The sequence below is a fragment of the Leucopleurus acutus genome, assembly GCF_964270905.1.
Source record: "Leucopleurus acutus genome assembly, chromosome: 9".
Lineage (NCBI taxonomy): Eukaryota > Metazoa > Chordata > Mammalia > Artiodactyla > Delphinidae > Leucopleurus > Leucopleurus acutus.
In genome coordinates, this window is record NC_139144.1 from 19,439,128 (window position 1) to 19,452,781 (window position 13,654).

Consider the following 13,654-nt stretch of genomic DNA (forward strand, 5'->3'; position numbering starts at 1 on the left):
TAAATGCTTATATGGGGGGCAAAAAAAAAAAGGTCCCAAATTACTGTTCAAATATTCCACCTCAAGAAACTAGGGCAAAAGAAGACAAATTAAATCCATAGCAGTTTAATTTTCTTTTTAAATTTTCTTTATAATTTTTTTTGGCTGAGTTGGGTCTTCGTTGCTGCACGCGAGCTTTCTCTAGTTGCGGTGAACGGGGGCTACTCTTTGTTGCAGTGCACAGGCTTCTCATTTTGGTGGCTTCTCTTGTTGTGGAGCGCGGGCTCTAGGCACGTGGGTTCAGTAGTTCTGGCATGCGGGCTTAGGCAGCTGGGGCTCTGGGGCTCTAGAGCACAGGCTCAGTAGTTGTGGCACACAGGCTTAGTTGCTCCGTGGCATGTGGGATCTTCCCAGACCAGGGCTTGAACCTGTGTCCCCTGCATCGGCAGGCGGATTCTTTTTTTTCCCCCTAATTTAATTAATTATTTAAGTAATTAATTTATGGCTGCGTTGGGTCTTTGTTGCGGTACGCAGGCTTCTCACTGTGGTGGCTTCTCTTGTTGCAGAGTACGGCCGCTAGGCACGTGGGCTTCAGTAGTTGTGGCACGCGGGCTTGGTAGCTTGACTCGCAGGCTCTAGAGCTCAGGCTCAATATTTGTGGCACACGGGCTTAGTTGCTCGTGGAATGTGAGATCTTCCCAGACCAGGGCTCAAACCCATGTCCTCTGCATTGGCAGGCAAATTCTTAAGCACTGTGCCACCAGGGAAGCCCCCCCCTCCCCCGTAGCAGTTAACAGAAGGAAATAATAAAGATGAGAGCAGAAATCAAAGAGTTGAAAACAAAACCAATAGAGAAAAATCAATGAAAGCAAAAGCCTGTTCTAGAATTATATGTGACTTCTGTAAAATCAATGTACATGTAGGGGAAGAAAGACTTTCCCTCCACACTTCTAGGTTTGATGGCTGGGTCTATGAAATAAACTGATAATAGGCAAGTTAACAGGAGAAAAAGAATACAGATTTATTAATTTTTTAATATTGTGTACGTGCATTAGGGCATCACATTATAAAAAAAGTGAATTCCCAAAAAGGGATGAAATTTGAGAGCTTCTGTACCCTCATAATAAGGAACATATTCCCCATGTTGTACAATATATCCTTGTAGATTATTTTATACCTTAGAGTTTGTACCTCCTAATCCCCTACGCCTATCTTGCCCCTCACCCCCACTGGTAACTATTTATTTGTCCTCTGTATCTGTTAGTCTGCTTCTTTTTCGTTACATTCACTAGTTTGTTATATTTTTTAGATTCCACATATAAATTATATCATACAGTATTTGTCTTTGATTTATTTCACTTAGCATATAGATGTTTCATTTCTGTTAATTCAAAACGTATATAAACCCTATCTTTGCCAAGAATCCTATTTAGTTGAGAAATCTAATTTCTAACTGTAATCATTCTAATAACCTTAAAAGAGTAACAGTAATGACAAGGAATATTGCACTCCGGGGAGTTTAGATCCTCTTCCTTCCTTTCTTAAGCGTACAAATAAAATGCTTCAAGAAAATATTAATAGTTTGGAGTTTAGTTACAAATCAGTGAGAGAAATGCTTTGTCGTCTTGTGAAGATTTCTGTGTGCTCATTTGGAAAAGTCTCAAGGTATATTATTAGGCTAGAAAAAGAAGGTGAAAATGCTACATTTAGTAGTCCCACCTGTAAATAAGATAGATATATAAAATAAATGCTGTTTTATAAAGGCTTTTCTATTTCCTTTTCCTTTTTTAAACAGAAGACCACAAGAAAGTGTTAGTGTATGACCTTGGAGGATTGGACTAAGGATGTGCAGGGAGAACTTTTGTTTTTCAGTTTATACTTTCCAGTTAGCTCTGTTTCACTTTTTACGATACGCAGGTTTTTAACAGAAGAAAGAATTTAATTAGCAGCCAAAGGGATTGATCACAATCAGTGGGGCTGAGGAGGCAGGTGCAAGTGGCTTAAAAGCCAACAGAAGTCTGGTAGATGTTTGAAGCAGTATTAGTTGCAGACTTTGGTTATATCACAGGGAAGTGGCACCTTCTGCCCAGGGCCTCTAGTTCTAAGCACTCTGCCTTTTCAGCCTTGCTTATATGCCTGGATTCCTGGATACTGGGAGACTAGAGACTGACTAAATGCTCTGGCTTTCCTAGAATTCCTGTGAGCCCATCTAATATCCTTGAAACTCTAACCTCAACTCTAGATCATGCCAGCCCTTGCAGGATGTAGTGAGGGCTTTGGCCTTCACTCTCAGTGAGAGGGAAGCCGTTTCATGGTTGAACACCGAAGGAGGAAATCTAACTCTAAAGGAAGGATTGAAATGCAAAAAGGAATAGTAAGCACAAACAATTGGTAAATATGTAGGTAATTCTAAGCCTTAGTCTCATAAAATAAGAAATAATAGTGACTAGTTTGGGACATGCAAACAAAAACACCCCCTAAAATACAAGTCTACATCAAAGCTTACAATGAGGAAGGGATAATGAATTTGAAACCATTCTAAAATGCTTGTGTTATTCAGGAGGACTGTAAAGCCATAGATACTTTGACTTAAGTTGAGTATGAATTTTAACAATTTAATTATGCCACTGAAAGAAGAGAAATAGAATGTATAAATTCTAAGTTAATTGATGGGGAAAATGGGTAAAAAAAAAAAAAAAGGTACCGGTTCAGTAAAAAGTTGAAAAGTAAACAGAATAAAAAGAAGCAAAAAAAATCATATAAAAAGTTCATAGTAAGATGGATTCCAAATATATCATTGATCACAGTAAATGTAAATAGACTAAACTGGCCAGTGACATTTCTCAAGTTGGATAGAGCTAATAATTAGTTTTGTGTGATGTACCTAGAACCTAAGGACATATAAAGAATGAAAGTAAAAGACTGGAGAAAAAATATTTCAGGCAAATAGTAATAGACAAAAGCTGATATAACTATATTAACAGCAGGCAAAATAGACTCTAAAGCAAAAAGCATTATTAGGGGTTGGGGAGAGGGTGGTCATAAAATGAGAACAAGAACAATTTACTAGGAGGGTATAAGAATTATGATACACCTTACGACACAGCCTCAGACTAATAAGACAAAGTGGATGGAATTTCACAGAGAAATTGACAAATCCACTATCAGAATGGGAAGTTATGGGGTTAAGGAGGTCAATCAGGCCACCGCAGGATGGCAGAGCTACTTCCTTAAGACTTCTCAAGACGCAGGAAGAAAGAGATATGGGGATGTATGTATATGTATAGCTGATTCATTTTGTGATACAGCAGAAACTAACACACCGTTGTAAAGCATTTATACTCCAATAAAGATGTTAAAAAAAGAAAAAGACTTCTCAGACAGTCATAGTCATTTGTGGCAAACACAAACATAGAATGACATCGCCAGATTTTGCAAAATAAATTTGTAGTTTAGATAATCATTGCTCTCAATCAGGTAATTAACCTTTTTTTTTCTGGTTTGACATTATAAACAGTGCTATTAAGATTAATATTTAGAGAGAGGCTCATTAGCTTGGTGCTCAATAATATATTGGGTTGGCCAAAAAGTTCGTTCAGGTTTTTCCATCAGATGTTACAGAAAAACCCAAAGGAACTTTTTGGCCAACCAATAATTTTATATTATTAAGACTAGTTAAATTGAAAGTTACCTTTAGACTATATATAAAGAACTTCTTTGCTATGAAAATTAATAATGCATACAAGATTATAGGTTTAATTGCATTAGAATTTATATCTCAAAAACTGTGAAAGTACTAGTCTATATACAAATGTATAAACTAATTATTTTTTTAAAAATTTTTGACTAGCTTAGGCCTTAATAGTTGGATTCTGAGATTTTAGTTTGTCTGTATCCCTAAGGGTAATAAACTTATTTCTTTTGGAAATTCTGTGGTTTGAAATTCAATGTGTATGAAACCTAAATTACCTTGAATCAAAGGGGTCTTATTCTCTATAATATATGTATATGAAAAGAGTTTTCTTGTTGATTAGTAAATTAGTCTTAGTATTCATTATTGGAAAATGGAAAAGGTCAGTATACCTGACAACGAACCGTTTTCTCTTCTTCAAAGAATTAATATACAGACTTATGATTCTAAGTTAAATTAACAAGGCCAGTGTTTTAGGAGCCAGTGATCAGTCATGGGTAGGTGGAAACTCCATCTGTTGTTCAAAAGCGTAAGGTTCTTTGAAGAAAAAAAAAAGTAAAAACTCCAAGTGATCCATTCCTAGCAAATTGTGTTTGCCTTCCCTACCCACTGTAGTTATCAAATCCCATGTGCCAGGTGGAGTTTTTGACATAAAGGACAGGAGCTTGGGAAAAGATATAGAGGAGGTTGATGAGAAAGGTAGGTTGATGAGAAAGGTAGGTTGATAAAAGGGTCTTCTAATAGTAATACAGAGTGTCTCAGCAATACAGCTTTGAATTACAAAGCTATATTTGATTCCTGTGTGCTGGTTTTACTCACCTCTTGTCTGTAAACAAGATTTGATTTCAAGCTTTTTAGTTATATGTTAATTGTCCAAAAGGGAACCCATCTCAAGTTGTCATCTCTTTGATATTAGATCTGTGTGAAGGTTTAGTCTGATGTCAAGATGTAGCATTACCATTGAATCTATTCTGTAGTTGATTGTACCTGTCCTTATTTTCAGTTAGACAAATATGTAGTAACACCTCTTTTTTTTATCAAGTAGTCAAATATTTGACAAATTCAACTGTCTGAAATATAAATAAGAACCAGAAAAGAACTAAAAACATCCTTTGAACTAGAATTGATGTCACAGTGTCCATGCACTAAAATATAAACTTAATTTATGGGGAAGTCTCCTAGCTTGCATGTGGTTAGTCCTCTAGCTTCCCACTTTGCAGCAAGTTAGACCAAGATGAGGGGAGATAAGATCAAAAAGGGGAAACTGACACCTTAAGAATAAGATTAGGATTCTTGAAATCATCAAAATTTAAAGAAAAAGGAAAAGGAAACACAAAATTTCAAGAGATATGGTAACCTAAAGCTGTTTAATGAGTGAAGGGGCAAGCAGCCATATATACCCTACGAAGCTCTGATAGAATTACTTTTAAAATAAAGATGTGTAATAGCACAAAAACACCACTCACTAGTGAACATATACAAAGGTTAAGTAGAATTTGACTTCTTAAGGTATAAGTTCAATTTGTCTTGTTTAGGAAACCAGAAAAGTATTGACATACAGTGTAGCGAGATTTTCGTAAAAATATTTTCTGATAGTTTTAGCACCTAAGAAAATTAATTTTATTTGTCAGGGAAGTTTAGTTAGGTTGACATGCCAGGAAAATGAAGAATTGCTGTGTAAACCTGTGGATTTGTCCTCTGCTATATAGATTTGCAGAAACATGCCTATGTCTGAATTTCAAATGCAATTCAATTTCTAATGTATTACAAACTGTATTTAGTGTCAGGGATGTTAGATAGTAATTTAATTGTGAATGTGTGTGTGTATATATTTTTAATGGGATTAATTGGCATGTTATAATAAGCTAAGTGATATTTAATTATAATTCTTTTATTCTTTACTCTAAACCAGGTAATCTATGATGAAAGCATTTGATAAGTAAATATAAATAAAAATTATTTTAATCTGTGTCACAGATTAGTAGATCAAAAGAGATTATCTTTTCTAGAACTCTTCTTTTGGGGAAGTAAACAGTAACCAAAGCAGTTTATTTTCTTATATTATCTTAAATCTTTCAGGGATGGAATTGTACATCTTTCATTTTTATAATGGAGGAAATTATCTTGTATAACACTTTCTAAGTGTGTTCTACAAATGAACCTTTTAGATTGTATGGAATTCTACAGTGCTTTTTAGTAGTATTCTGGTAATTTTGCACGTTATGTAATGCTTCATACTATTTTTTAATATTTTTGCTTTATTTCTTTCCAGTTTTTTTTCTGAGACAAAACTGCTGCACAGACAAATCTGCTTTTTTTTGTTTGTTTTTTTACAGTTAACACTATACCGTAAGCACCTCCCATTGTTGTTTGTTCCAGCATGTGAATTGTTTCATATACCCAACTATTCTCTTATTCTTAGACATGTAGTATTTTCCAATTTCTCTGTTTTATAAATAACATTATCCTTGTGCATATAGCTTTACTATTTTCTTAGGATACATTTCTGATAGCGGGCTATGAAAGGATACAGCAGTTTTGAGGCTCTTGGAATATATTGCTTATCAGTGTCTCTTGACCTAGGAAGCATTTAGGTGAACCATAGAATACCCTTAGAATCATTGGCCCAGATGTCCAGGAAAACTCATATGACATCACTCAGGGATTACAAATAGATTTCATCTCCTGTGTCTAAGAGATTTGTAGTCGCTACCTGGAGCACTGTGTTACGAGGCCATAACAGGGCCACAGTTGATTACTGATGTCTTCTGTGTGTGGGGGTGGGGGTGGGGGGTGCAATTGGAGAGTTAGCTATTTGCCCTTTATACACTCCATTAGAATAAAAACATTAATAATACTTTGCCGTTTGCGTGTAATTTTTTTTTTTTTGCTGTGAACTCCAAAATTGGATAAAAAGCATGCATTAGGTCAAAAGAATTTGTTCTAATATAAATATGACATTACATTTTAAAATTTGGTAGTTGTAATCCAAATACACTCACCACTTTCAGAAAAATAAGCATAGATACAACCATAACTGAAGGTTGATCAGAGCTTATTTCAAAGTTTTTGTTAAAATATCTGATTTAATATAAAAATATTTTGACTTGTTTTTATTCAGGAAGCATTGTAGATTAGTATACATTTCTCATTGTTCTGTTTTAAACCTATGAAATTCTAATACATACGTTTTTCCTCATTTGTTTTACATATGATTGCAAGAAATGTTTAGAAGAATTGTGACCAAATCCATATAAAAAGGAGTTATCCTGTACCGTTGACATTTCTTAGCAGTAATGGAAATTACGGATAAATAGAACACTAGTGGTATTTCCATAATATCTGGAAAGTAACTTAACCGTATGTAACTCATACGTAACTAATCCGTAATATATTTTCTTGTTCTTTTTAGACATTCTTCTAAATCACCAACTTTATAATTTCCCCAGAAGTAATTTTCAGTAGATTATCTGAATAGAAATTTAAAGCTCTCATCCAACTCGTCTCTTGAATCGTCAGTTTTATTTCTTTTACTTGTAGCCCTCAGCTGTGATGTTAGGGCGATCTTGGGGTCATTTCATCTACAAATTAAAAATTATATAAAAACATTCTTCATGTTAACAGTATAACTTATCATCGTTTCAGGACTTTAATCTCAGTTGTTTCTCATGCATTGAATTCACACAAAGTTCCTAGTGAGCAGATGTACAGAATTAGAATTTGTGAAAAATACTTTCTTCAGATAATTAAACTTAAAAAGGAATAGTAAGTCTTGTTGTTTGCACATAGGAACCATTTTAATTATTAAGGATTCCTTTAGCCTTGGGAGTCCCTTTCTTTTCGTGTGTGTGTGTGTGTTTGAAAACTCAAATGCTGCTCTTTTGCTTTCTAACGTCTTTCCAGGCTATATTATTAAATAGTGTAGCATGATGCACCAGTATGTACATTTCTCATAGTTTAGAATATTGAATCTCTTACTGCTTTTGCCTTTCTAGTTCCCTAGTTCCTAATGCTTCACAGCCAAAACTGTGCTTTTGCACCTCCATACAATTTTATTCGTCTCAAATAAGGTGAACTTTGAAAAAGCAGCAATGAGGAACCATTATTCTGGCCCTTTAGTTATTCAACAGATACCTAATGAGCATCTTCTACTTGCTGAATGTACACGTGAATTCGTGAAAAGTAAGTTTTAAGGAGATCAAATGAAGGAAATAGCTTGAAAAAGTAAAAGTTAAAATGGCTGAAGATGGCTGGAGGCTTCTGAAATAGAGAATGCCTACTCTGGACAAGATGCTTTCTTACCATAAGCAAAAAGGAGCCAAAATAATTTAGTCTGTACCTCTAGATAGTTTCAGTGGCTTTTGTTTCCAGTTCCTCAGCCCTAGTCTGTGCCTGTAGTCCCTCACCAGTACTGAGCGAGGTAGAGCTTGGAGGAGTGGATTGTAGGGGAAAGGACTAAGCAAAGGATAAGTGAGAAGAAAATGAGAACCAGACATAGAATTGTCTGAAGATAAAAATGGTAATGCCTTGGGACTTTCCTGGTGGTCCAGTGGTTAAGACTCTGCGCTTCCACTGCAGGGGGTACAGGTTCCATCCTTGGTTGGGGAATTAAGATCCCGCAAGCTGCGTAGCCAAAATAAAAGGTAGTGCCTTACATTGCTAAGGCATTTTACAGTTTACAAAGCATACTTTGGTCTTGACTATATTGTTAGTTTCCTGTTGCAGATAAAGAAATCGAAGCCACAAGTTACTCAGCAAGTGGTAGAGAAAAGCTAGATTACCAAGTCTAGTGTTCATTTTATTGCAGACATTCTAGGAACAATAGGAGAATGGGTAAAACAAACTCAGATAAATTCATACAATGGAATATCACACAGCAATAAAAAGGAACAAACATGGGTGAAAACCAGTAACATTATGCTGAGTGGAAAAAGCTTTACATTCATATACCCAAAAAAACTTTATGTAAAGATATAGAATAGATTAAACTAATCAGTGAGATGAAGTCAGTGGTAACAAATATAGTGATGTCTTCAAGTTATTTTGAGATGCATCAAAAATATAAAATGGGGGCTTCCCTCGTGGCGCAGTGGTTGAGGATCCACCTGCCAATGCAGGGGACGTGGGTTCGACCCCTGGTCTGGGAAGATCCCACATGCTGCAGAGCATCTAAGCCCGTGCACCACAACTACTGAGCCTGTGCTCTAGAGCCTGTGAGCCACAACTACTAAGCCCACCTGCCACAACTAGTGAAGCCCCCATGCCTAGAGCCCGTGCTCCGCAACAGGAGAAGCCACTGCAATGAGAAGCTCGTGCACCGCAATGAAAAGTAGCCCCTGCTCACCACAACTAGAGAAAGCCCGCGCACAGCAATGAAGACCCAACACAGCCAAAAATAAATAAATAAAATAAATTTATATTAAAAAAATAAAATGGATAGAGGGACGGATAACATAAGCAAGTGTTATAAGATGTTGTAGAATCTAGGTGGTCAGTATGTGGGTGTTCACTGTGCAAGTCTTTAAGTGTTCATAATGTTAGAAAAAATAAATTGTACCTTACTTTTAGTGGTTTTGAAAATATGTGTGAGCAAAAATAAAAATTTTTTCCCAAGAAGAACACAGCAGGAGGCAGCAGGAGCTGGTAAAAGACTGAATAATATGTGAAATACTGTCTTTGGAACTCGTTAAAAATATCTTTCCATATTGTCTGTGAATGTAGCCCCACTTAAAAGCCAAGGCTTATCAAACCAGAAGAGTGGGGTTGAGTGGGAAGTGGGATGGAGGACCTTTCTGGAGTGATGTGGTTAGCATTACACAAGTAAAGCAGTTTACCAAATCTCAATGAATTGTACACTAAATGTCTGCATTTCATCACATATAAATTTTACCTTAAAAGTAAAAAAAAAAAAAAACGGAAGTAAATATTGAATTCCAGTTAATTATACACATGCTTAACTGTTTTGGGGTTAAGTATACTGATCTCTAAAACTTATTTTGAAATGCATCAAAAATATAAAATGAGTTGAAGATAGGTGATAGGTATGTGATATAAAACAAATTGTAGAGTGTTAATTGTGAAGTCTAGGTTATCAGTATATGGGAATTCACTATATAGTTTTTATAACTTGAAGGGGAAGAAGACAAGGAACTAAGTAAGAGTCCAGGTATTGAAGCAATCATCTATATAAATATTGAACTGATTAAGAGTTTTTACAGGAGTAAGTAGCAGTGAACACACCTAGGGCCCAGATCTTGGTCTCTAATACCACTTCCCACTAAAAGAAACCAGAACTTTTTGGAAACATGGCAGATGCCAGATAAAAGTATTGTTAACAATGTAAATTTATAAAGTCGATGACTGAACTGAGGTTTTGTGAAAGAGTAGTGCTATGCTTAGGAAATATCCACTGAAATGGGACAAAGGGCCATAATGTATGTATGATTCAGAAAAAAATATATGCATATACGTGTGTGTGTGTGTGTGTGTGTGAAAGAGAAGGAAAGACTATGAATAATAAAGCAAATGAGATAAAATGTTAGCAATAGGTAAATCTGAGTAAAGCATAAATGGGTGTTCCTTGCACTATTTTTATTTTTGTAACATTTTGTAAGTTTGAAATTATTTTCCCCAAAAAGTTTATGACAGGAGTGGTGCTGGAGAGAAACAGGGTGATCCACTTAGCTGAGGTGTTGGACTGATTCTATTCTGTGCTGTCAGGCCAAGATAAGCAGCATATTATTTTTGTTTCCAATCTTCTAGTGTTATATTTTCACTTTGATGTTTAAATTTTGTTCTTTGGTTTTGGCACAGTGATATTTCATTTTTAGTTCTTTTATATTATCATTGTTTTGCTCCTGTAACTATAGTATTTTCTTCATTGAACTTTGTAGATTTATTTAACTGAGCCATCTAATCTTAACCTTAGTTTTCACTAGGCTCTCAAGGTATTCATTGATAACCCTTGTAGTGTGGGAATTTTTATTTTTATACTTTTTAAAAACCAGCTTTATTAAAATATAATTCACCCATTTCAAGTGTAGAAATCATTGTTTTTTAGTATATTCACAATCAACTTTAGAACATTTCATCACCCCAAAAAGAAACCTCCTACCCATTAGCAATCACTCCCCATTTACCCCTCTTCCAATTACTAATCTACTTTTTGTCTCTGTGGATTTGCTTATTCTGGATATTTCATGTAAATGTAATCATTTAATATGTGGCCTTTTGTAAGTGGCTTCTTTTTACTTTCAAGGTACTTCCATGTTTAGCATGTATCAGAACTTCATTCCTTTCTTTTTGCTGAGGAACATTGCATTGTATGGATATATGACATCTTATTTTTATTTATCCATCCATCAGTTGGTTGACATTTGGGTTGTTTCAATTTTGAGGCTGTTATGCTATGGAATAATGCTTCTGTGAATAGTTTTATACATGTTTTTATTTCTTTTGTGTATACATCTAAGAGTCGAATTGCTGGGTGTATTTTCACTCTGTTTACCTTTAAGGAACTGCCAGGCTGTTTTCCAGAGTGTCTACTCCATTTTAAAATCCCACCAGCAATGCACAAGAGTTCCAGTTACTCTACATCATGGCCAACATTTGTTATTATCTGTCGTTTTTCTTATAGCATCCTAATAGGTGTAAAATGGGCCTTTCTATACTTTTAAACCCTAAAACTATGATCAATTATTATCAATAAAATAATCTCCATCCTTTTCTAGCAGTGAGCCTCTTTATTAAATATGGAATACATAAAATAAGTGGAAATAAGATAGCATCAGAAAGGTTCTTTTCCCATTTCTTTGTTATCACTTCAAAATTATTTGGAGAGAATCTCAAGAGAAGAGAGATTTATTTTTAAAAATTGTACAGCTAGAACTCATAGTTTCTAAATGCCTATTATAGACAGGTACATATTTAGCATCTAACCCCTGAGTCTACGATAACCATTGATGCCACTGACCATTGCCACTATAGTCTCCAAAGTGGCTTCAGGAGCTTTTCCCCACCCTCACCATAGCTCGGAGCCCATCATCTGCTGTCTCCTGGGAGCTCAGAGCTTCTATTAGTATTAGTTTACCACATTATAGATTAAACTGGGCTATATGGGCTCATCTGAGGTCTAACCATTGATTTTTAACATAGTTTCTACAGGAAAAATACAGCTTTTTTTTTTTCAGCCTACTAACTTACAAATGACCATTTAGGACACAACCTGATTGTAATTTGGTAACTATCTGTCCATGAGGAAAGGCAAAATAAGTTGGAGTTATTTAACCTAATGTCAGAAAACTTTATGTTGACTTAAAGCCATCATCATGGATTATAACTTCAATGAAGGATTATTCTCTTTATTTTAAATGCAGTTTTTTATGTTTTTAAATTGTATTTTGTTGCCGTAAGTAGGAATTGATAAAGTGGGAATTTAATTTTGAAAATTTATGTGTGTGTATCAAAGGAGAGTAGAAAGAAAAACAGTATTTCTTTCTCTCATATTTTATTTTTATTACTATAACAAAGGGAAGAAGCTCTTATTTTCACCTCTTCCATAAAAGGCCAATTTTTCATGTTTGAGATGTGCATCCATACGTATAGTTACTTGCCTCATGTTTTATTTTCCTGATCAAGTTTAATTGACCTTTAAATAATAATTGTTATAGAGGATTGGATTAAAACCTGATTAATATGAGAATCATTTGTAGGTGGATTTTTTTCTTAAATGGAACTACAATAGTTTTAGATTAATTCAGTAAAAATTCCATGTCCTTTTCCCTAAAATGCATTAGTACCACTCCTACTGATCATCCATACACGGTATAATCCTAAGCAACTTCGTTTTTAATCTACGAAAAAATGAGTGCAATACCCTCTTTTTACCACTCATCTCATTAGGCTATTATGATGGCTGTCAAATGTACATAGGATATAGGTTTACTTTTATTCCTTCCTCCCTCCCTTCCTTCTTTTTTCCTTCCTTCTCTGCTTTCTTTTTTTGGATGGCTTATTTCTCAGTTTTTTAATAGAAAAACTGTTGGCAGAAGGTATTCCCTAGAAATACTATGCTGATGTACCAAAATAACAGCACATCCTGGGCTTTTAGGTTGCACTTACCTCAGGAGTCCACCAGCTATGAAGTACTGATGAAGGATGTTCTTGCTATGCAAGACTAATTAGGCTTCCAGGTCCATGGTGTTAAATCTACAGAGGTACCTGGCTATGCCTAAAGTCCAAAGCTTGACCTGAATATTTCCAATTAACATTTTCTTTTTCAGGGGACCATGAACTTCCCCCCAGTAAATATGAAGTATCATTTTGGTAATTTCTTTTTGTGTTGAATTCTTACAGCTCTCCACCCAAGGAGATGCAAGTCAGGTGATTGGACCTCTTACCGAAGGGCAGAGAAGAAATGTGGCAGTAGTGAATTCACTATATAAGTTGCACCAATCGGTAACAAAGGTAACCTTTATTTTAATTAAGTTCTTTTGACTTAATTTCAAGTTCTTCTTTCTTCTTGCCTTAAATGTAGACAATAATGAGTTATTGTTTAATTTTTTGCAGAAGAATGCAATGAAAATGTGATTGTAAAATAAGCTGAGGCATGAACTTTTTCTAAACAGTCTGATCCTGGCCTCTGTTGTTTGTATGACTTTTTGTCTGTACAGTTAGTTTAAAACACATGAACTGTAGGTCCTCAAGGTTGCTTGGTATAGTTAAGTTTATTGAACAGATGATTTAAAGGTAAATTACTTGTGTTTTACACCCATTAAACCACATAATTTGGTATCATATGGGTGGTAGTAAATTATAGCAAATCTAGTAATAGTAAGAACTCATAAGCCCTCTAATATGTCAGAAAGGTTCTACCTTTGTACAAAAAAGTGGGGGAGGAGATGCATTAAAAACAGTGAACTCGTATGTTATAATCATTGAAGACTATTTATGCGTAAAAAATATTTTTTTTGCTATTGATCTAAT

The 13,654-nt window shown here is 35.0% G+C and overlaps 1 protein-coding gene across 3 annotated transcripts in view; it reads left to right on the forward strand.

The window, feature by feature from the left end:
- COG5 (component of oligomeric golgi complex 5) overlaps positions 1 to 13,654 on the forward strand; it is a 282,510-nt gene that overhangs the window by 230,692 nt on the left and 38,164 nt on the right. For all 3 annotated transcript variants that reach the window (XM_082846505.1, XM_082846504.1, XM_082846506.1), the window contains exon 15: positions 13,025 to 13,135. In XM_082846505.1, the coding sequence (XP_082702631.1) occupies positions 13,025 to 13,135 (111 nt within the window). The remainder of the gene's footprint in view (positions 1 to 13,024; positions 13,136 to 13,654) is intronic.